The sequence below is a fragment of the Mytilus edulis genome, chromosome 14 (genome assembly GCF_963676685.1).
Source record: "Mytilus edulis chromosome 14, xbMytEdul2.2, whole genome shotgun sequence".
Taxonomy (NCBI): domain Eukaryota; kingdom Metazoa; phylum Mollusca; class Bivalvia; order Mytilida; family Mytilidae; genus Mytilus; species Mytilus edulis.
Genome location: NC_092357.1, coordinates 24,332,112 through 24,358,037, shown reverse-complemented (window position 1 = coordinate 24,358,037; position 25,926 = coordinate 24,332,112). Strand labels below are relative to the sequence as shown.

General features: G+C 33.7%; 2 protein-coding genes across 2 annotated transcripts in view; both read left to right on the top strand.

Annotated features, from left to right (window-relative positions):
* LOC139503876 (chitin synthase chs-2-like) overlaps positions 1 to 6,583 on the top strand; it is a 28,381-nt gene extending 21,798 nt beyond the window's left edge. The window contains exons 14-16 of the mRNA XM_071293853.1: positions 489 to 700; positions 4,421 to 4,554; positions 5,422 to 6,583. Coding sequence (XP_071149954.1) covers positions 489 to 700; positions 4,421 to 4,554; positions 5,422 to 6,419 — 1,344 coding nt within the window. The 3' untranslated portion in view covers positions 6,420 to 6,583. The remainder of the gene's footprint in view (positions 1 to 488; positions 701 to 4,420; positions 4,555 to 5,421) is intronic.
* A 7,852-nt stretch (positions 6,584 to 14,435) lies between these two features.
* Positions 14,436 to 25,926, top strand: part of LOC139502678 (chitin synthase chs-2-like) — a 36,146-nt gene continuing 24,655 nt past the window's right edge. The window contains exon 1 of the mRNA XM_071292211.1: positions 14,436 to 14,617. The gene's annotated coding sequence lies outside the window, so the exon portion shown is untranslated. The remainder of the gene's footprint in view (positions 14,618 to 25,926) is intronic.

Here is a 25,926-nt window from a genome sequence, read left to right as displayed (position 1 = left end):
ATGTCCATAATGTTTCGGTTTTTTTTTATAACGTATCATAACTGAGATGGGTTTTTTAATTGTATCTCCGATGGAATTTTAAACACTGCGTTCAATGCTTGTATTCTTTAAAAAAATAATCACAAGCTTTGTATTAAAAAGTAATAACCGTACAACATGTTTACTTCTGTCGTACATGATTTAAGATGGATATCACTTGATTTATGTCACTTGACTGTGCGGGGTTTAACCGGTTCGCTCATCATAGACTAGTCCATCTATAGACAGGTGTTTCTGGATACCTTCATCAATGAAGTGTCCGGTTATTCGACCCATATACATTCAGTTAATTTGTATATTCGTTTGATGACACTGATGGGTGATTAGACATCAATAATAATTATAACGGCAATCATCCTTATCACACACATCTTCATATAGACTGTCCTTATGCAAATTAAAACTTAAGCTCCGCACTATGAGTTATAACATTGGTAATATAATTGTAGGAATTTTTCTGTATCATACCTGGGCTGCTGTATTTTGTGGCTATACCGTCAATGTCCATGTTGATGTTTCTTTATTCGATTGGAAATCTTCACATAGTATCATGGGGCACTCGGGAAACCAAAGAAACAACTGACAACACGAAACCAGACAAAAAGTTTAAACCAGAAAAGGAAGAAAAGGGATATTTTTGTTCATTAGGAAAATTTTTCAGGTATGTTGAAATACCGTTACTAACCAAAATACTACAAATCTTGTTATAAATTCAATGACTTACAGTCCTTTTTTTAAAAAATCTAACAAAATGTGTAAAATCAATTGATAAATACTACTTTTGTTTATAATTCTGTTAACTGTTTCGACAAAGTAAATATTTTCATTTAATTTTTACACAAATGCATAAAAATAGAAAATATCAAATCTCAGGAACTTCCATCCAATTTGTAATTCAATTCACATTCTAATTTTTATTTATCTATTACTTCGTGCAATTTGTTTGGCAGAAAACATCACTTCAACTAGTTTTGGTCAAGTTATTTGTTCTGTTTCTATCAGAAGGAAATATCTTCTTAGCAGAAAGAGAAGTTAGAGATTGCTTGTTTCTTGTCATGTTTTTCAAAAACAATTATTTAATGGCTCCCTAAGAAGAATAATGGATTGAGTCAGCATGGCGATGGATACAGTTTGTTGCCATGCATATTATTGCTGATTGTCTGTAAAATATAATGTCCTCTAATCGTAGCATATAGATTGTCAGTAAACAATAATAAGCATCTATACGATATCAGTTACAAAGAACTTTATGTTTCAATCATTGTACCATTCTTGTTCTAGTAGAAGATGTTTGCATCTGTAATAGTTATTCTTTTTATAAAACAAAGTTGGTGAATCCAATCCGTCACAATTAAGTACCAAGTTAGAAATATGACGGTTGTTATCCATTCGTTTGATGTGTTTGAGCCTTGGATTTTACCATTCGATTGGATACTCTCCGTTTTCCCCGCAGTTTGTAATTTTTGTTATTTTAATATTTTCATGAGTTTCTATTTAAATTGTTTGCAAAATAAACAAAAACAACAAATATCTTAAAAATTCATGATAAAAGATAAGAATAGGGTTGTTTTTGAAAATATTTAAATTTTTGCAATTATACTTATGCGATAAACAAATATCCAAATTATAATAAGTCATAAATTAACAATGCATATACTAGATGATGTATACAGAATGTCATGTCTATTTTAGTCAATCACCTTCTAATGAACTATTGAGGGTACCCGGTGGGAATATAACACGATACAAACAAAAACATATACAAATAGAATCATATTTAAAACAGTGTGGTTGTGGCCATTGATTGACGACCTTAATTGTCCCATTGACTGGGACAGATTATGTAAACATTTGTCTGTAACAACTACTGCCCAATGTGTACTTGTTAAAGACACTGAAACTGTGGGGTTACCAAAGGTTCTCAACACCTAAATGAAGTTATTCGAAAAAACGAATCAGGAATTGTAAGATGTTTTGATTTATATCGATAATATAAATCAAAACATAAAGGTTATTCCTGATTAATTTTTCCAATTATTTAATTATTAAAGGCGTTAATACCTTTGGTGACCCCATAGTTTTAAATTCTATAATAAGTAAGTAGTGAGCAGTGGTCGTTACAGACAAACATTCACATAATCTGTCCCAGCCAATGGTATAATTTAGGTCATCAACCAATGGCCACAACCACACTGTTTTGAATATGATTCTATAGCGACCTCGTGCAATTGCATTTTTAAGTCTCTTTGATTTAATGCTTCAGGTTTTAAAAAAATAATTGATGTTACATGTATAAGAATCCACAATACCTTTCAACATAAAAATGGTAGCATACGCTACAAATTTATTACATTGGGATTTCATAAGGCATATTTCGTAAAAAGTGACAAACTAAAAAGGTAAAACATGCTACACAAAAGAACAAGTGGTCAGTATGCTGGAGTTTCCTATCGACAACATATTTGTTGAGTTTGGAGGTAGACTTTTTCAACAAATTGTCGGCATTCGTATGGGAACTAACTGCGCGCCTCTCCTTGCTGACCTCTTCTTATTTTCATATGAATCGGAGTTCCTTCAGACACTTGTCAAAAACAAGTAGATCAAAGAAGCCAGGTTATTTAATTTCACTTTCAGATATATTGATGATGTTCTTTCCATTAACAATCCAAACTTTTCTGATTTTTCTTAATATATCTACCAGAACTAGAAATTAAAGAGACAACAGACACGGCTTCCTCCACCTCATTTTTAGACTTATACCTCAAATTTGACATACACAGTCATCTTAGTACCAGAATCTATGACAAACGAGACGATTTTGATTTTGAAATTATCAATTTCCCCCACCTTAGTAGCAATATACCAACCTCACCTGCATGTGGAATATACATTCCCCAACTTATTCGGTATTCAAGAGCTTGCAGCTCCTACTCAGACTTTGTAAAACGTCACCAGTGTCTGAGCAGAAAGTTGATGAACCAGGGGTATGTCAAAGAACGTCTCGTCCTTTTTCTAAAAAAAAAGTTCATCGGAAGGTACCCAGAACTTGTTGATAAATATTCCGTATCAAATTCACAAATAATACACGATGGTCTTGAAGTATAGATTTTGCGTACTGACGTTGTTTATCATCTTAATAACGTGTTATATTATTATTTTATTTGTCTTTATGAATATTACTTTTACTGTTAAGTCTGTTTTTTTATATATCCTTTTTGACGTAACTCTTTGCTTATGTATCCCATCATACTTTGAACGACAAAATTATTTTATGATGTGCCTCTGTACCTATGTATTTTGTCATACTTTGAATGACAAAATTCTTTTATTCATTAATAGTACTTTTACTGTTAACCCACTTTTATTGTGATATACATTTGACGTGACTCTGTATTTATGCATCCCTTTATACTTTGAATGACAAAATTATTTCATGTCTACCTGTGCGAATTTCAAACGCGCAATTTTACACCAGTACTCACAACCCTCCTTCCTTGATGGGTGCATTTTACATAGACAAATAAAATCGTGTAATATAATCAAAATGAGGATGTTAATTTGGTGTGTGCCTTTTTGTGCTTCTTCGTTACATTTGTTGTTTTTATAATTATTAAGATGATAACACAATGTTGACTGCTATACCCCTATTTTTGACATTTTTAACTATTGTGTCTGTTTGTTTTGTTCACGCATCGGTGACAATATAACGGATTTTGATGGGACTGTCATACAAGTGAGAGGTTTAGCTAGCTATAAAACCAGGTTCAATCCACCATTTTCTACATTTGAAAATGCCTGTACCAAGTCAGGAATATGACAGTTCTTGTCCATTCGTTTCTGATGCGTTTTGTTATTTAATTTTGCCATGTGATTATGGACTTTCCGAATTGATTTTCATCTGAGTTCAGTATTTTTGTGATTTTACTTTTTGTTTCACTTTCAATGTTAACATTCTTCTATTTTTATAAATCATGCGTAACCTATCTCTAGCTAAGGAGTTAAATTGCAGTTCACATGCATACGAATTCAATGAGGTCGAACTATAACTTGCAAGTGAATAATTCATCATCGATGTTTCTTTACTTATTTAGAAGAAAATGAACCATACTGGCTGCTAAAAGCACTACTTTACTTTCATCAATAATTGAACCACAAATGCGTAATGTAGTACAAACAAAAATTATACGACTCGTAGCTAGTGCTCCGTTTAAAGAAGTTCAATCATGGGTGGATAACTTTCAATGTTATGTTTTTAAATTCATTATAAGTATGCAATTATCGGGCTTTTCAACACTTTCTGTCGAAAATCGACTTGCTATTAGGGTATCTCATTTCTCTTTAGCTTTCATTGATATTTTTTTTCTTTTTTACATTACATAAGTTGTATGTTTTGTCCAACAAATGATTACAACAAAGACGATTTCCTATACTCTAATATGATGAACGAAGTTCGAGATGTCAGGGAAATTATGAAAGATAAAGAAGAACCAAAGGAAAAAGAAATGCTTGATAAAGGTAAGACATGTTCAAATGATAGCTGCATAAATAAAGTTTTAGGTCGAAACGAAACGTCATAATTTAAAGTAAATCTTTATAGGTCACAGTATGATTTTCATAACGGAGCATAGACTTACACCAAACAACGAACTATAAAGTGCCCCATAAATGACTAGTATAAACCCAATCAAACAGGAAAACCAACGGTTTAATTGATATAAAAAACGAGAAACACTTATCAACACAAATTAACAAACGAAAACCACTGAACAACAGGTTCCTTTCTTATGACAGGTGCAAGAAATGCAGCGGGTTTAAATGTTTTCTATGCGCCAACCTTCACCCTAACCTTAACAAATAGTGTCAAATCAAACCAAAGCAAGATACACTATAGAGTATCAATTAAAAATGCTTACCTCAATCAAACGACTCATTATCAAAAAAAGCATACACTAAACGATTTACTGATATAACTAAAAATAGGTATAAGGGCTGGACTCTGGTTAGTCATATTGAAATGCACCAAGGGTAAACTTCTTTGCTGTTTCGTTTGAAGACATACATATATCGATGGAATGAAAGAAAACTGTACATAGAGGAACATTAAATCAAAACCAGTCCAACACATAATACAATCAAGTATGGCAACATTCAAATATAGAGCCTTTTTTATATTTTTCTATCAATGCTCTACAACTTCGTTTTTGATCTTGCCTTTATTCTGAGTACAACTATTAAATCTCATATAAACACACGTGACGTTGATAAGTATACTAAAATACTTGTAAATTATGGTAACCGTTTCTATTATTCTTGCTTTATTTGTTTCTATCATTAACATTATATGACATACTAACAGTTAAAATCATTACGTTAATTATATAGTTGACCAAGCAACACAGGTCAGACAAACGGATATTGATAAAGAGCAGCAACCTGAAATAGAAAACAAGAAAAAAGAAGAGCCGATACAGTGGCACATATATGCAGATAAAACTGCTGAGCTTATTTCAAAAGAAGAACGAAAGTTTTGGAAAAAATATATAAAGAAATATCTAGCACCTTTACCCAAAGACACTAACAAGGAAAAGGAAGTCGAAGAGGCATTAATTGATTTAAGAAATAGAGCGTGTTTGTTTGTCTATCTACTGAATGCTATTCTTGTTACAGTAATGTTCGGATTAACTCAGGTAAACGCTTTTAAAGATTCCTTATCTGTAGACTTTGAGTGCAGTGGGGGTACAATCCAACTGGTACCCATTGCAATACTATTCACGGCCGTCTTTGGTCTTCTGTTGTTGCTTCAGTTTCTGTGTATGTTGTATCACAGATTTTCAACGCTAGTGCATATCTGTGCAACTACCGAAATCTGGGAAAGTGTTAGCACTCATACAGATAAAACGACTGCCGAATTTGCTGACTTTTTGACATCGCCAGTTATAGTTCCTGTTGCACCGACAACAACAACGTATACCGATAAAGATAGAAAATTCATGAACTTGAAAACGTCGATTGCCCAATTGGGTGGAAAGAAGTTCAAGAATCTGCGGGACGTTGTGAACGCAAACTGGAAGAAGGCACCTTTACAAGATCTTAAGGGTTCGTTGTTTTCAAGAAACGAAGAGATCGCAAAAAAAGTAATGGCTAAATGGCAAATCGTTAAAGATAAGACTGTAGTAAAGGAAGAGCCTAAATTAATGAACATTGTTGCAGCTGCTCAACAACGAAAGAAAAATGAAAAGAAAGAAAAGAGCGGGGCGAGCGGAAACAAGGTAGAACCCTTTGATAGGAAGAGATCAGGATCATCATCTTCTGAAGGGGAAGGACACAAAACAAAGTCAGACAATTCTAATGTTAAGTTTGGTAGTGATAGTAACGTTTGAAAAAAAATTGTAACGATATATTCAATTATTTACAATAGTTGTGGTATTATAATATTTTTACACTTTATTTTTATATTCATTTGTAGCCTAACTTTTGTCTGGTGAAATATGCCAAATTTTCCTAGTTTTACTTTTTTTATAATAAAGCTTTGCGAATTTTAAAATTGGTTTCGACTTATATTACAGTAACATCTAAAAATGATTAACAAAATATTTAAAAAAACGATATTAAATATAATTCTATTTTTAAGTATTACAATGCAAGTTTTAGTTTCCGTATCCTTCAGCAGTCTTAGAAGTCCATCTTATCTATATTTTTGTTGTACATTTTAAAAATAGGCGAATGTATTTGATATCGCAAGTATTCCTCATTATTGTACATCTTGTACATTGTATCTTAGGCAGGGGCGGATCCAGGAATTTATTAGGGGGTGGTCACCGTTTGAAATCTTAAATTAAAATTCATTTTTTTTATTGGTATCATGAAAATACACAACTATAGAAGACAAAAGTTACACATTATTTATAAAATTGATTCCAATTTCATTTTTCTTGGATGCCTGCGTGTAAATATGTCAACTATAACATCAAGTTCGGTTTGCTTTTATACGTTCATTCATTGCTTTATCAATAAATGTTTGAATATCAGTAGTCCTTTGCTTAATGTTGTCAAGAAAAAGTTGAGCTTTTGCTCTAGCTTCAGTATGACTTTTTTTGCATGATTTCTCATCATGGCCGAAATGCTAGTTAAGTCTTGTACTTGCATGTGCCATATCTGTTAATGGGTTGCATGATAATGTTCCCAAACTATCAACCTCAAACAGAGCACAGTATATGCAGTAAGCTCCTTCTTGTGAAGGTGAGTACACTAGCCCATCATAGCGATTTAGCCAATTCAGCTGAAACAGTCTGTTCTTTCCTGCATATTTTTTTATATAGGAAAGTTATAGTTTATTCCAGGTTGGAAATGATTTCTTATTAAATTAAATTTCTCTTTGTTTGTTAATTTACGTGTTGATTGTTTTACAAAACCAATGTCGTTTGTACTTATATGTAAGTTGGGGGTTGTTTCTTTAATCTGATCACTTTTATTCGTATCAATGCTAGGTCCATTTCAAGTCGTTGGTACTTCAAAGGGGGCTGATTTGTGGCGTTTCCTGAAGGAAAGAGGGTATAAGTTACTAAAAAATTGGAATGAACGAAACTTTTAGACAAACAGATGATGGAACGGGGGTATTCATTCAATATAGAATATTTATGTGACTTTAAAATTATTTTTGAATTTTGGCATCATTGTAAAAAAAATATCATTGGTCGAGAAAAGTTATTATACAAACTTTAAAAATTCAGATAAACGTAATGTAAAAAAAGTTTAAATTACCTGCTAAAAACATTTAAGATTGTGGACTGTTTTCATTTTTAAACCTTAACATCAAAGAAATCGACCAAGTAACTAGCGATTGTTGATTACATGTTCATTGTATAAATGTTCCAGACCGTATGAGTATTTGGACCGTACGCGTACGGTCTGGACCGTATGCGTACTTTTTCAAAATACGCATACGGTCGGACCGTACGCGTACGGTCTGACTGATATTAAGAAGTTGGTCAAGCTTATTAGATACAAATGTATATAACAGATCAGCATGACTTATATCTCCAATTAATATAAAAAGTTCAACAGCATTTGACATAAAAACTTAATATTTTAACTATTTAAAAAGATCACGCTTATTTAATCTGTTAATCTCCTGTATTTTGCAAGCCGGTAATTCATTAATTGCAGCTCAGTATGCTCATTGAAATTGAAGTTATCGGAAGTAAACATAATGTGGGAGGACAATTGTTTTAGAATATTTATGAACTTTACAAAAGAAATGCATACGCAAAGGAACATGCATTAACAAAACATGTAAATGTAAAAAATACGACGTTCTTATTAGAATCAAGTGTCACCTTCGGCCAGAGTAACAGAATAGAATTCACGAATATACAATTAAGCAAATATTTAATTTCAATTGTTCGCTTATTCACTTTATCATCGGCCATCTATTTTGTAATAATAACAATTTGTATAACTAAAAATAAATATTTTGATAAATGTTTGTTTAAATTTAACCAATATGATCCAAAAACGTATGATCAGCTGGACCGTACGCGTATACTCTTACGGTCCGACCGTACGCGTATGGTCGGACCGTACGAGTATACGTATACGGTCCGGACCGTACGCGTACGGTCCAAATACTCATATGGTCTGGAACATAAACATACCTGTCAAGGTACATGTATTTAACTTTATGACTGGTGATTACGATAAACAAATTGATTTGATCGACGAATTTATTTTTCAAAATGTTCAATGTGCACCATTTTTTGGTACATGGTGCACCATTTTTGCAAACCCAGGGGGTGGTCACCGGCACCGGGTGACCACCCCCTGGATCCGCCTCTGTTAGGTGGTGTTGGTCACTCAATTTATCAGACGTATTCATGTAATGCGATATATTTATTGTCATTCTAGTAGATTAGTGCTTATTTTGGTGGCATAAACATACAGATATTAAAAATATTCAATTTAGAGTTTTCAAACATAGAAAATAATCTGATAAGGATTGTGTCTTGTAATTTTCTGAAACGTGTTAGTTTAAACATATTTATTTATAGTGGATTGGGAAACAAGTTTTGCAACTTATACTAATCCCTTTCCACTTTGCGGGTTGAAACGTGTTGGATTTTCAAGGTTTTTACCTAAGGTTGCAATGAAGAAACATATATCACTATACATCTTGAATGATTTGTATTTCGATTAGAAAACAAAATCATAAAGTATCAGGCAAATAACTACGGAAGCCCTGGAGTGCCACGCAAAAAAATAATTACAACTTGCGCGCACGAGTTACTAACTTGTGCGCACAAGTTACAAACTTGCGCGCACGAGTTACTATCTTGTGCGCATATAACTAATGTTACTAACTTGTGCGCACAAGTTACAAACTTGCGCGCACGAGTTACTATCTTGTGCGTAAATAACTAATGTTTAGGCGTAATTTAAATTACTGTAATTCAAGCTAAATGCTTTTAAGATTTCACATGTTCTACTAACATACACATTAAGAGGAAGACTATAATTTACAGAATTTGTACACGATGGTTATCACAGGCTGATCATAGTGTGAACTGTAAATTCAGAAATTATTGCGTGCATTTATTTATGTGATTTTGTCATTTTAAACTTGAATGCGATTTTATTTTTTACGATTTTGAGAAAAATCCTGTTTAGTTCATATATTATATCTCAAAATACGAGTTTAAAATTATTGCGTTCACAACTCGCATTAATAAAAACCTCGCAATAATTTCTGAATTTACAGTATCTAAGACATCGGTTTTGGGGTGTTAGTTTTGCTCAGCTTTAAAATTTCTCTGACATGCTTTGTAAACTGTTGTTCGTATTTTCTCGTTCTCTTTTTACAACGGCTTGATTGTCAGTTTGTCTTCAATTAGTTTGGATATGACTTTGGTGTAAGTGCAGCCTCTCTTTAACGAAACTTCTAAAAGAATTATAAATGCTGTGGCGTAGATATCAGTGCAAAACATATACAGGTTAACATTGTGACATAAAAATTCAGTGTTTGGTACATTTTTGTTTTATATTTTTGTATAATGAATATAAGTTTTTCTATACTTTATGTTAAATTTATTCTGAACTTTGTAAGACTCAGATACTAGAAATGCATAACGTTTATAATTAAGATCAGAAATAACGGATTTACCATTTAACTTTAAAGGGGAGTATTATTTTTGTCTAAGCGGGATTTTTTTCTCGCCATCAATTTCATTTGGAATCAGAATATCTTTTTAGAAAGAAGAAAAAAATAACTCCCCCTCCTACTTAAAGATTAATGGTCATTTCTTTATTTATACCGATTTCATTGTGGACAAAAGGTTCTAAAGTACCTAATCATGAATATGTACTATCCAGACCCAATTTTTTTAGGTGAAATTTATGAAATATTTGTTACAGTTAAGAGCATGTTTCATACCCATTTCATTTTGTCATTGTTGACAAAAAGTTTCCGGAACATCTTTTTATAAAGTATTCTACATACCAAATGTTTACCAATAGAATATCAGAAATTTATAATGTTTTTCAAACATGCATGACACTGAGGATAAAACGCTCTTGGATCAACCTTTTATTAGTAACTCTCCAGACCAAATGTTTACAGGTGAGACGTCAGAAATGTTTAACAATTTCAAGCTCGACATTTTGTTTATATGTTACAGTTCAAACTGAAAACCAGCAGGATCCATAATCCAATTTGTACAAGTAGGATTCTATATCCTTTTTGGATTTCAATTTGCACTGTAATATATCAACTTGTCTATTGTTGATGACTGTAAAAAGTAAAATAGAAAAAAAAACAGTCATTCCTGACTTAATACATGCACAGGCATTTCATTATGCAGAGAATAGTGGGTTAAACCACTGTTTTATAGCTAGCTTAATCTTTCACTTGCATATCAGTCGTATGGTTGTTTAAGTTTATTCCCAACCAGAGGCAAAACAGCTAATTACAGGTGTACTATTAATATATACATGTAAAACACAACAGAAAATTTTAAAACAATTGGATGCAAGACTGCATACTAAGTAGTATAAATAATTCAAAAGATTGTCCTGAAAACTGTATATATGTGGCGTATTCAATATAATATTTTCCTAATTCAGACATAGAATTCCCTTATATTGACAGCACTATGTGAGCAAAACAAACAGACATATTATGGATAGAGAGTTGTCTCATTGGCACTCATACCACATCTTTTCATATTTATAATAGGTAAAAACAATATGTCATAAAATGATAATTTGAGGTACAGCAGTCAACATTATGTTATTATCTTAATCACTTAAAAACTTCAACAAATTGGCACATACACACTTTATAGACAAGTACATATTAAGCAAACATGAAGTGGACAAGAATACATAAAAAATATCATAACGCAATTGTGGGATGTATAATTACTGAATCACGCCAAAAGTTTAATACAAAAAACGTAAGTTGTACTCGAGATGATTTTCTTTTATATTTGTCGTTTGGTTGTTATTTCATTGAAGAATACCTCACATCTCTTTTTATTCAAATAAATGCACAAACCGGTCCACAAATGATTGTGTGTAGACTAGTGATAAACAATATCAAGGGTACTTGTATCGAACCATAATAAGTCAAACCAGTCCAGAGAGAGCATTTTACCCCCTTCGTCAGCTATTTTTATCCTTTTTCGTTTTCTGCCATAATATTGCCGGTCTCTCTACGACTAATGAGGTTTTTTTTACTCCCTTTTTATCTTCAGTCTCCTTTCTAAAAATTTGATTTTTTGATGTAATACGTCTTCTAATTGGATGAAAGTATTTTGTCTATCATCTCACGGTCATTTGACCATGACGTCATAAATGACCTACTCATAAAAATGGAATTTACTAGAATGCCTGATTCCTTAAAAATAACTAAAATAAACTACAGTGTTAACGTGGTCAACTATGCTAAGTGTGTTAATATAAAAAAAGAAGATGTGGTCTGATTGCAAATGAGACAACTCTCAACAAGAGACCCAAAGACACAGAAATTAACAACTATAGATCACCATACCGCCTTCAACAATGAACAGACCTCATACCGCATAGTCAGCTATAAAAGGCCCCGAAATGACAAATGTACAGCAATACAAATAAGAAAACTAACGGCCTGATTTATGTTCAAACAAATGAACAAAAACAAATATGTAATACATCAATAAACGACAACCACTGAATTACAGACAATTACAGGCTCCCGACTTGGGACAGCCACATATATACAGAATGTGGCGGGGTTAAACAATATATCAGCGGGATATCCCCCCTAACCTTGTACAGTGGTATAGCATTACAACATAAGAACGAACTATAAAAATTAGTTGAAAAAGACTTAACTCATATTTAACACTGTAAAAAAAATTCACTATATTCAAATTATTTGACTTATTAATCATACAAGTCACATATGTGTTTAGGTGTTTGATAATATACAATGTAAATTCACAAAAGCCAATATGGAAACATTCGAAAAGACCAAAGGATATTACTTATTATATTTGTCGGTCTCGTCTACAATTTTTTCAAACCAGTCTTCTTTCTATTGACTTTGAGTCCGAGAATTTTATAGGTAAAAGTCATCAAAATTTTCAGGCAAATGCATATTTATAAAGAGACATTGTTTTACCACCAATACATTTCTATGAATATGATTGGTCAAAGCGACAGTATGGAGACTCTTTTTCATCGAAACTTAGCAAAACATGTGTATAAAGAGGTCACCACTAATAATGGCCATTGTTATATTATAGTTCGTTTCTGTGTGTGTCACATTTTAATGTTGTGTTTCTGTTGTGTCGTAGTTCTATTCTTTTATTTGATGCGTTTCCCTCAGTTTTAGTTTGTAACCCGGATTTGTTGTTTTTTTCTCAATCGATTTATGAATATGGAACAGCGGTATACTACTGTTGCCTTTATTTATTCACCACCCTGTTTGTCCGTTAAATTATATAACACTCAATGGTTTCTTTATCACACCGGTCCTGTCCAATCTAGGCGGCTTTGAGTTATGATAAGTTTTTTAACGTCGGAAACATTTTTTGCCGATTTGGACAAAGTTCAAAACGAGTGTATAGTAAGGGTTTCAGACAGATTAGCGGGCGGAATGGACAATTTTTTTTATTTTGTCAGATTGGAACTTTTTCCTTTTCAGCGATTTTTAAAAAAAAGGGTACATGTTTCAACTTCTGAAAACAGTTTTTCTAACAAAATCCCTAAGACTTCACAAAAAGATTGTATACATTTGAATGTGCACATGGACATTAAAACTAGTAATGATTCCGTTGAGTGTGCGGTATTTATGTAACGATTTCGAGTAATGTGATACGACTGTATTCAGTGGACAGTACTTTGTGAACAAGGACGTTCAAAATCCGAGACTTCGCGTCGGTTCAATACATAGTAGGATTCATTTCATATTAATACCATATTTACAGCTTGTTTTTATCCTGGCATCCATGTCATTGTTGCCACTGGACTTAAATATCAATCAGTTCATTTATATCATCCATCATCATTACGGGACAATAACTTTCAATAGAGTAAAAATTGAATGTCAAAATTTACCCTGTCAGTAGTTTCGGATGACACGCTTTTAGGGAGCAACCATTTAAATTTAAGGGGTTTAAACAATAACCACCTTTATGAAGTTAAATGGTTGTTCCCTTTGAGCCTTATCTGTATTTAGTAGAGGTTGAGCCATTTGAAGTCTTGTCTTTGTAGAGGATATTGTTGATATTGTATGTACGATGTTTAACACCCTAATGATTCTATCATTATGTCAGAAATTATTCAGAGCTTTTGAACGAAAGCCAATGTTTGAATATTTTGACGGACAAGGGTATTACTTAATGCTCCCACGTCTCTGAGTATACAAGGTATTTTAATAAGGAAATGTGACATGACCGTATGAACTTGCGTCGAAATTCGGAACTTAGCAAAAAAAATAATCCGTCCGAAGTAATAAAATTATGTTTATATTAAGTGCGATAACGGTTTCTTATAACATTTAGTTCTCAATAATTCAAACTTCATTTTACCTTTTTATATACTTGTCTAGTAGTCGAATGACATATTATAAATATATATGCCATATTAACCAATAAACATCGCATTAAATTGTTTTAAAAATAATGAACAGATAGAAAATTTCAATAACACTCCCAAAAATTCAAATATCAAATAAATTCGATTATTCCGATATTATGTAACTGAGATCATTGAAACACACTAACACAAAAATTTCACAGAGCGTAAATGGTTCTGACTACAAAGTCATCAACCATTACTGGTTTAGAACAATGCAAATGAAATGATTGGCGATTACCAGTAAAAGAATACTGTCTTATTATTAGTACACTTGTCTTCCTAGTTACACAGTAGTTAGATTAATTTAAACTATTTGTTATTGAAAAGTAAAACAATAAAAAAAAGCACAAATTTTAGTAGCCAAACATGGGATTCGGAAACAAGTTTGGAAAAACTTTTATAGATATATCAACACAGATGTAATCGAAGATATTTAAGTCGGAAAAGCTGTTTTCACAAAAAGGTAAATACTATATTGTTTTAATTCAAAAAGAAATGTTACTGCTATACTTATGAAGCTCTCCTTCCGATATTTTTGCACTATTTCGATATCTTTGTTTAAGGGAGCTTCCATTTAGTTCTTATGGGGCGGGGTTAGGATGGAATCTGAAAAACGCAAGACATTGGTTTTCAGTAAAAAAAAAAAGAAGGTAGGATGAACACTTTCAATAAAAAATAAAGCAGGATGACAATTTTGTCAAAAAAGTCAAGAAAAACAACCCAGACATAAACAAAAAACTTAACACAGAGCAATGAATCATATTAATGAGGTAAAGGTCGAATAAAACCTTCACGACTGACATATAAATCAAAAAATATTTCCATACACCAAATATAGTTGACCTATTATGTATGCATATTATTAGAAAAAAAGAACAAAACTCAAACACTTAACTATAACTACTGAACCATGAAAATGAGGTCAAGGTCAGTTGACACCTGTCAGTTGGGCATGTAAACCTTACAGTCCTTGCATACACCGAATATACTAGACCTGTTGCTTATAGTATCCGAGATATGAACTTGACCACCAAAACTTAACCTTTTTCACTGATCCATGAATTGAGTTCGATGGCAGGTAAAAACTGTCCGACAGGCATGGGGACCTTGTAAGGTACGCACATACCAAATATAGTTATCCTATCACTTATAATAATAGAAAATTTAACATTACAAATAATCTTACCTTTTTCAAGAAGTCACTGACCCATGAAAATGAGGTCATTGGACATGTGACTGACGGAAACTTCGTAACATGAGGCATCTATATATAAAGTTTGGAGCATCCAGGTCTGTCACCTTCTAAAATATATTTCGTTTAAAAGAAGTTAGCTAACGCCGCCGCCACCGCAGGATCACTATCCCTATATCGAGCTTCATGTGACAAAAATCGCAGGCTCTACAAAAACAAGATCAGTCCTAAATTCTATTCTTAATAACTTTTGCAAATGGTAACATTACTCAGTGTATATAAAGTGCGAAACCAGCTAGTTCATTTTTACTGTTATATGCGGGTATGTCTATTGTAGAATAAAGAATCATGGGAAAACTGTATTTGTTTACGTTTTGAAAATATCAAGTTAAAGGATTTTAAGTTAAGTTTTAATATATTTTGATTGTGATATGTCTTTATAATATACAAACATAGCATTAAAGATCAATTAAGTGTTATAAAAGCATCATAATATAGCATATCGATTATTGAAAGCGATCCATTTTAACTACAGATGCGTTGAATTATCACTGTTAGTGCAGTCATTATTAATGTAGAATTTTCAAAGATGCGAGGAATTTTTTTTGTAGAATTATGTGATAAATGCACTTGCAACAAATGAAAAAAAACTTAGTTGATGACTTTAGGATTTATGATACATGTATTTTCAAATTGAAATACAAACTCCTCATTCATTCTTCATCAAATATATAGCTTTTCAAACTTGTAACAAAAGCGATTCTCAAAATATCATATGTATTCTTCCGATTACGTTTCTCCTTGATTTTAACTTATATAAGGAATCACTGGAGCGTGACAGCAGCGGGCCCTCTTAGGCAGTCAGTGGGTCCCTACTTATGAAAAATTCTAGATCCGCGAATGGATACTACCGCAGAGGTAAAACCATGCACATTTGGGTTATTGTACACGAAATGCATGCTACAATTCATTTTTGTTGATTTTAGACCCTTTGGAACTCTATGTGGGCTATTTCAAAAACTAGGCACAACATCCCCAAACTAGATACACGGTTAGATTCAGCATGTCAACGAATTCCAAAAATCTATATTAAAGGACTTTTGTCTTTACATTTGGACCCCCAAAATTGAAAAAGGGACCAAAAATATAAAAAAAAATGCATGCATCTGATACTTTTGTTATTGAAAGTATGACTGTAACAATAGGATGAATATACAAAAATATCTTATTCTGGGGTCCCATTGGGGGGTTCTGATCCCGGATCACGCTTACTGTTTTGGCAGATTCCCGTATTCCGCTTATTGTTTTGTCAGATTCCCGTATCCCGCTTATACTATGCAGTTCTATTTTTTTTAGTGTTGTCAAATCGTACACTTTTGCCTAACCGGTTACTCGGATAATCGTTCGACCGATTAACCGGTTAACCGGTAGTTTTCAGTTGTCGTTTGAAAACCATATCAATAGTACCCTACATGTACACATATTTATAAGATGTGGTATGAGTGTCAATTTGACAACCTTTCATCCAAGTCATAACATTACGATTAAAGAATTGAAGTTTGTTCTTTTGGCATTATAAGGCTTGTCTGTGAGGATTTTTGGAGAAGTTTGGCTTTTAATAAACAAATACACCGTATCAACTATAGCATTTGTACCAACTTCAGGTTGGAAAATATATAAAAAAAACGTCTTGATCTCGTAGAATTGAGTTTGTCTGAAACCGATCATTGTTTAATTTTCTCTTGTTGTCTTCGAAAATAATGAGGAGTGTTTCAATTTGAAATGATTAATTATAAAAAAAGAAGATATGGTATGATTGCCAATGAAACAATTCTCCACAAGAGACCAAAATGACACAGAAATAATAACTATAAGTCACCATACGACCTGTTTCTTTCCTTTGTTTGTTTGTTTCTCTAAGCATGTTACTCGTACTATCACGTATACCTTGAGTACATTCACATTGGTTTGCATTTCACAATTTTTGAGGTAGCATTTCGTTTAAAGAAAGACTAAACCTTGCACTACGGAGGTTACACATTTAGATGTTGGTTTACACAATATTAGATTAAAAACTGATCAAGAATGAACTAATTAGTAAAATTAAATCGCATTTCTGATTTAAAGTTATTGTTAAAAAAACATGTTTATCAATCATGTTTCTTTAAGGTCCTGCCCCGAGCTCTAATTAATTTTATGTATTTAGGATTAACAATAGCAATCAATATACTGGACAATTGATCTGACAAATTAATAACCACGACGACAATTTTTAAATAAAACATCTATCAAAATTGAAAAAAGTCCGGTTAACCGGTTAGCGTTATTGGTATTCGGTATTCGGTCGTTCGACCGGTTAACCGGTCAACCGGTTAACCGTTGACAACACTAATTTTTTTGTAATCATCCGTGTCCCGCTAGACTTCATTTCCCGTTTTCACTACACAATCATTTGACTTTCACCTGTCACGCTTGCAAAAAATCGGCAATCCGGCGTGACGCTTATACTCAAATGCGACCCACTATTTTACTCTATTTTGACTCATATTTTACCCATTAAAAATATATCAAAAAAGTAGCGTGAATTTTTTTATCCCTTTTTATCCCGTCTCGTTTGGTTTTGAGCCATATATAGATGTCGTATGTGACATAGTTATCAAAGGTACCAGGATTATAATTTAGTACGCCAGACGCGCGTTTCGTCTTCATAAGACTCATCAATGACGCTCAAATCAAAATATTTTTAAAGCCAAACTAGTACAAAGTTGAATAGCATTGAGGATCCAATGAGACAACTCTCCATCCTAGTCACAATTTATAAAAGTAGACCATTATACGGTCTTCAACATGAAGTCTTGGCTCACACCGAACAGCAAGTAATAAAGGGCTCCAGTGTAAAACCTTTTGAACGGGAAAACAAAGGTGCAATCTATATCAAGATGTACGTAATTAGTGGTGAAGTGTCATGGAAATGGATAAAAAAAAAATAAGGATAAAGATCCCTATACGCTTTACAAGAAACTAAATGGAATACATTTGAAATAAATGTTATTTCTATTGAATTTATTAGAGTGTTTTAAAATCAAACTTTCCTCCGTAAGTTAAAATTTATCAAATCTTTCTCTTACTTTATCTATTGTTTGAGCAAGTCGGCTAAATTAAGGCTTTACAGCTAATTTCCTAATGCATGTAAAGCAAAACTTTGGTTGGCTTGCTTGCTTTGTTTGTATAATTGTTTATACAAACTTTGTAAATAAGATTGACATTTTTAAACAATATGAATAGGCATAGTTTAACCTGTATTTTTAATATTTGAATTTAATTGGGTGTTATCATAATGATTATCCAATAAAAAAAAAAGCAAGCAAATCAACTAAAGTCTTGCTCTACATGCTGAAAGAAATGAGCTGTAAAAGATAAAAAAAAATTAATTATACAGTGAAAATGCACCGCATATACAATACTAATGATTCGCTCCACAGTGAAATGAAAGAATAGTATCATTATTCGACAGTAAACATGACTAGCATTACGAATTCATCATAGTGGAATTTAGTTAAATATGAAGAAACTGAATGACAAAACATATTCTACGTTATACAACTTTAATAATTGTATTAAAATGAATATTTTTTACTGCAACAACATCTAACCTGTTAGTTATAAAGCACCTGCACGATTAGTCTCGATAACCCAGACGCATATTTAAATATAGCGTCTGGGGTGATTAATCGGACTGGTCAGATATTTATAGGGGGCGTAACAAATAATTAAATATAGAACATATCTATAAATAGCACTTCCGTTATCCCCATTATATTTTAAAAAAAATAATAACAACAGTAAACAGTGTAACGTTACATGTATATGTGACTATTAAAACTGACATTCTTGTAGCTGATCCTATGTTGCCCAACTTGCAGATGGGCAATTTTAAAAGAACGATAAAAAACTGTAATTAGCGGCTATTTTTTTTTCTGAATTTTTGTCACATGTAAAAAAAAATTAAAGACATGATTTTTTTTCGTGGGAAAAATTTGGTTGATTATATCATATAAGGAAACACTGTAGCATGACTGTATAGTGCACTCCTTATAACAAGTTCTGGATCCGCCACTGGTCGTGTATAGAGGATATACCACGCTCTCTGTGCGCTAAGAAAGGGATCCGTAGGTGGACCGTTGTACATAAAGCAATCCAATATACCTTAATTTTCTGGTGAGTTATAATTTCTCGAACATGTATCCCCAACGGGCTATAATTTAGGACCTCATCTTTATAATTATTGTTATATTTTTTCGTCCTGAACATTACCATTATTTACCACAAGACGATAACCAAGCAACCCAAAAGATCTATTTTTATATTTTAACACACCACGTTTAATATTCTCTTATCTTCATACTATAAACTACCATTTTTCTCTATTTTCATATTATAGCACACCACTATATATATTCTCTATTCTTTATATTGTATCACATCGTCCTGAACATGCATGAAATATTTGCCACTTGACGTTAACCAACCTACAGTCGGTATATTGTAGCCACGTTAGTCTGTATTCCTTATTTTTAATTTTTATCCATTTTTCTTAGTTTTGTCTCATTCTTATTTCTGTAAATTCTTGTTATAATTTATGCTTTCCTTTTTATATTAATCTTTCAGATATCTGACGCACTTACCTTACTCGAAAAGCACACATCAAGTTACGTTTATGGAAAGAAAAACAACTCTAAGATTACAATGTAAAAAACCCTGCTTAACAACTTATCACTGGCAGATCAGTGAGATCACACAATGAGTCAACTCAATTTTTATTTACAAAATTAACTGATCTTAAAATTGCTAACGACAGCATAGTCTGAATGTTTCACCAATAATCTATATCGCCTAATCCTTTTGGGAAGAAAATATTTGGGCACCAACCTTCACACAATACCACTTTGCCAGTCTCCGTGTCTATGAAGAAATACAGAAGTTAACCAGTCATTCTGTAGTAGGTGGTTTTCTATGCGTTAATGAATAACACCAACAAGAGCTAAGGGTTCTGATGCTTTATTGTACCAGTATGTAAATAACAAGTCTGAAATAGCAATACAACATATATAAATAACAAGCTATTTCGTATAACATAAATATAATACTTTTACGAATATCACAGGTTATATAATGCAGAAATATTATATAGAATACCTTGAACTGTTATGAACTAAGTAGCAAGTAAAATGTATTGCAAGTAGACAATGTTCAATGTTTACATTCTAAGAAATTGACATCGGGTGTCACGTGTACTTTTACAATTGCTTGACCTTTGAATATATACTAAATCGGAATGAGATACGTAATTTACGTGTATCTGTGTATTTGTATTAAATACTGGTTTACCTTACAAACGGTATATAATAAATGTTACATCTACATTTATTAATAATGACTTCATTAAAATATATAATACGTATAATAATTAACTACATAATATCATACAACAATCATAAAGTTGCAAATATAATAATCATAAAGACTTATGATGTCAATATTATCGATTCATTAAAAGCTCCAAATTAACGGGAGGTAATTCATGTTTACAATACAATATAAACAAAGTTAAACTATAAATAAATATACTCTTACCACTTGTGGAGTGAGTTGTACTACTGATAAGGTTAACGGCACATCATATACACATCACAATCATGTGTTCTACATAATTACATTACATGGAGTCCTGAAACCAAAATACGAACATAAATACTCGGACTCTAATTATAAAAATATACAACGCAACAAATATTCTTTACTCATTCATATTTGTACTTGGTAAAAAAACTATTTACTACAAAACTATAACTTTATATAAATGGAAACACTTTTCCGTCTTTCACTTAATAAGCCGTCATTTATAAAATATAGACTATTCATGACAATAATCAAATAGTAATGTACGCAAATTAACAATACAATTCTACCGTGGCAAATAAACCGTAGATTATAAAATCATATACTTCTAGCTTAATAAAATACTATCATGTACATCTCGTGTACTTGTGTTACATACATGCGATATGAGGAGAACGTTACAAAACAAAATAGAAACTTTACTAAAATATCGTTTACGTGAAAAATATAAATAATGTTAATAAAGAAGTAACTTACAGTATTCTATAATAATGTTGTCCAAAATATATAAGGTTTACAGGTAAACTATGTGGTCAAGATAAACAGACATAAATTCAATGGACTGTCATGGCTATCGTCCCGTGGAAATGTACAGGTACAAAACAAAGGAAATTAAACTTGACCGCGAAAATATTAACAGCCAATCAAATACAATGATTCAAGTAAATCCCTAATGAATATTCATAGAAAATAACGTGAATATTACTATACATAAAAATAGGGTTTGCAAGTAATAATTTAAACTGAATATACAATATTCAAATACGTAATTAAGCTTTATAATAAATATAGTAATTAAATAAATGATTTTTACAATATATAAAATTATCATAAAAATCACTCTGCTACATTCTCCCCGCTGTAGGCAAATGACTTCCACGTCATTCCAGACTGTTTCCCCCTTCACTGAAGGTTGACGTCCTTGGCAAGCCATTAACCAGTTCGCATGATGTCGAGGATGGTTCTTGACAACTCCATCTCTAAACCTTTAAATCTTCCTTTTCTTGCTTCAGACTCCAACCAGTGAATCCTCATTAACCAATCCGGCTGTTGGATAGTAGTAGCCTGCTTGGATACAACATAGTCATCCAGGTATTTCGGTTGTTTCCTTTCCCTCTGAGGTCTAGTTGATACTGGTGGGTCTCGTGGTGGTGTCGGTAATATACGTCTTCTTCTTTGTTGTTGTTCCGGAGCTATTGTGGGTTCGTCTGCCTCTCCTAGTGATAAGTCTGTTGGCGCACTCTCATTTCGATCAATAGAAGTGTTTTCTTCAATAGTCTGAGCAGTCGCTTCTTCAGGTTCCTCATCACTCACAGGGTTTGGTTCTGCAGCTGTATTAATGTCCACAGGAAGAGCGTCCCCTCCTAAACCAGTTCCCTGCTGATCACTACTCTCAGCTCCATCATGGCCGTCACCAGTGAAACCAAGAGTTCCTTCTTCTTGTAGGTCCACAACTGGTACATCACTGTTAGTGTTGTCCTGTGTATCCTGATCAAGTATATAATATCCATACTCCTGCTCCGACTCCTCATCTGATACTTCATCAGTGGTCCTGTTCTCACTGTTCCCTTCAGATTTCGTCGGTTCCTCGGGCTGCTTCTTTCTTCTTTGCCTGGGCGCAGGACGTTTCTTTTCTTTATCAATAATATCTTTGGGCAGATCTCCAATAGGTAAGAACAGATTCCTATGTAGAGTCCTCTTTCTTCCTTCTTTATTCTCTTTCTGAACCACGTATACTGGTATTCCACAATTAGGCTGACTAATTATACAGTACGGGTCATCTTCCCACCTATCTGCTAACTTGTGCTTTCCATTAAAAGCTAGAGTCTTGACTAAAACTCTATCTCCAGGCTTTAGCACAGCTCCTTTTACTTTCTGGTCGTAGTGTGTCTTCTTTCGTTTCTGGGCAGCAAAGATGTTCCTTGTTGCCGTATCATATGCTTTGCGTAGTCTTTCTTGCATTTCTTCTGCATACTTAGTTGTGGTAATAGGTTCAGCTTCATCTCCAATTCCAAAAGCGATGTCGATAGGTAGCTTTGGTTGTCTTCCGAACATCAGGAAGTATGGAGAGAATCCAGTTGATGTTTGACGAGTGCAATTGTAAGCATGAACAAGACCAGCAACATGCGACTTCCAATCTTTCTTCTGGACGTTCTCTAATGTTCCAAGCATACCAAGTAATGTCCTGTTGAAACGCTCGGTGATGCCATTACCCATTGGATGATACGGTGTTGTTCTTGACTTAGTCATACCAGTGATGTTGCATAATTCCTTGATGATTTTGGATCCAAAGTTGGCACCTTGATCGGAGTGAATTCTTTCTGGCAAACCATAGTGGACGACAAAGTTGTTAAAGAATGCGTCTGCAGTTGTTTTCGCTGTCTGGTTTCTTGTTGGTATTGCCAAGGCATATCGAGTGAAATGGTCTGTTATTACTAGTATGTTTTCAAATCCACCTGTAGATCTTTCAAGTGAGAGATAGTCCATACATACTAGCTCAAGAGGTTGTGTTGTCTCGATACTAATGAGTGGTGCTCTGTGACTTGCAGGTTGCTTTCGTCGAATACATCTGTCGCAGTTTGATATCCAGTTGTCAACATCTCTATTCATTCCAAACCAAACAAAACGATCTCTAACCAATGATACTGTTTTGTCTCTGCCTTGATGTCCCATCTCATCATGTAATGATGTAAGTACTTTGGAAATGCAGACTTCAGGTAGTACAAGTTGTTTATGTTGTTCCCCATTGTCGTGGATAATACGGTAGAGTACGCCATCAACCATTTTCAATTTGTCGTAGTTGTTCAAAAACCAAGTGTTCCATGGTGATCGTTCTAACTGTTCCTTTCGTGGCTTTCGATGTTCATCAACCCAATATATCCAATCTTTAAGATAAGTATCTTGCTTCTGTTCCATCTTGATGTTGACTAGATGTTGTGATGGTAAGTATGGATCATCAGTGGCTTTAGGTGTTGTCATCGATAACGTCTGAACATATGGTTGTGCATGCTGTAACTGACAAATGGCTTTCACAGAATCTGTACTAATGTTGGAGGTGTTGGTACGACCAAGTAGTTCTGGAAGTCTGGAAAGTGCATCTGCATCAGCGTTGTTAGCACCAGGTCGATAGACGATATTAAAGTTGTATGATGACAAACTTGCTATCCAACGATGACCAGTGGCGTCTAGCTTTGCTGTTGTTAAGACGTAAGTAAGTGGGTTGTTGTCTGTAACCACGGTAAATGTGTTGCCATAAAGGTAATCATGAAACTTCTCTGTTACTGACCATTTCAGAGCAAGGAATTCTAATTTATGGACTGGGTAGTTCCTCTCAGTCTTGCTAAGTCCTCTGCTGGCATAAGCTATGGCTCTTTTCTTTCCTTCTTGTGTTTGGTAAAGTATTGCTCCAAGACCAAGCATAGATGCGTCTGTATGTAATTCAAAAGGTTCCTTGTAACGTGGATAACCAAGAACTGGTGGCATCGCAAGTTGACTTTTGAGCTTCTGAAAGGCATCTTCTTGTGGCTTGTCCCAAACCCATGATGTAACTGTTGGCTTCTTAAGTTTTCTCTTACTGGACTTCTTTGGTGCAGGCATCAAGTCTGTGAGCGGTCTCGCTATCTTAGAGAAGTCTTTGACAAACTTGCGGTAATAACCGACGAAACCAAGGAAGCGACGTACTTCTTCTGGCGTTGTGGGTCGAGGCCAGTTGATGACTTTCTCTAATTTATCTGGATCAGGTGAAATACCATCTTTAGAGACTATGTGGCCGATGTACTTGACTTTATCTTTGAAGAATGCACATTTCTTGGGCGAAAGTTTCAAGTTGTGTTCCCTTAGTCGTTGTAGTACCATCTGTAGTCTTTCAAGATGTTCTTCATACGTCTCAGAAAAGATGATCAAGTCGTCAAGGTATATAAAGCATATATCTAGGTGAAGATCTCCAAGTATCTGTTCCATGAGACGTTGGTAAGTTGCTGGACTGTTTACGAGGCCAAACGGAAGTCTGTTAAATTCATAGAAACCAAGAGGGCCGACTGTAAATGCTGTTCTAGCCTTGTGTGTCTCTTCTACCTCTACTTGGTGATAACCACTCTTCATGTCCATGACGGTATAGTAGTTGTTTCCTCCTAATGCGTCAAGGATTTCTTCGCTTCTAGGAAGAGCATATGAGTCTTTAATTGTCAGCTGGTTCAGTTGTCTATAATCTACACACATTCTGAGCTTGTTGTCTTTCTTTCTAACCAATACAACATTCGATGACCAAGGCGAATGTGAACGACGAATGATCCCAGCAGTAAGTAGTTGTTGAAGGTGTGTTCTAACTTCGTCGAATAAGGCAGGTGGAATACGCCGGTGTCGTTGTTTGAATGGTGTTTCATCTATCAGTTCTATCTTATGCTGTACGGCGGTAATGTGGCCTATATCAGTATCTGAAGTGCTGAATACATCTCTGAATTGATGTAAAAGTTCTCTGGCTTTACGTAGTTGATCATCAGTAAGTGTATCTGGAAATGTAGATTCATTCCATGCATCTTGTTCGTAGGTGTCTGGTACATCAATGTCGGTGACTGAAACAGGTTGAAGTTCGCAAAGGATGGCATTTGGCGAAACGGTCACTGTTCTGGTAGTTACATTGCTGATGTGTACTGGTATGATGCTGTTGTTTCTATACTGATATGATACTAGTGTTGGAGCTATATCTAAGTCTGATGGTATTGCTGCTCTATCAGTTGACTGTAGTAGTCCACAAACTGGATGGTATGGTAGTTCATGGTCCATGTATCCCTGTAGAACGACATCTTTGTTAGGTGGTATACGGATTGTCTTTCCTTCAGCACTCTTGATGATGGCAAGTCTGTTGCATCTCTTTTGCAGTTCTTTATCTCTAAGAAGCAAAC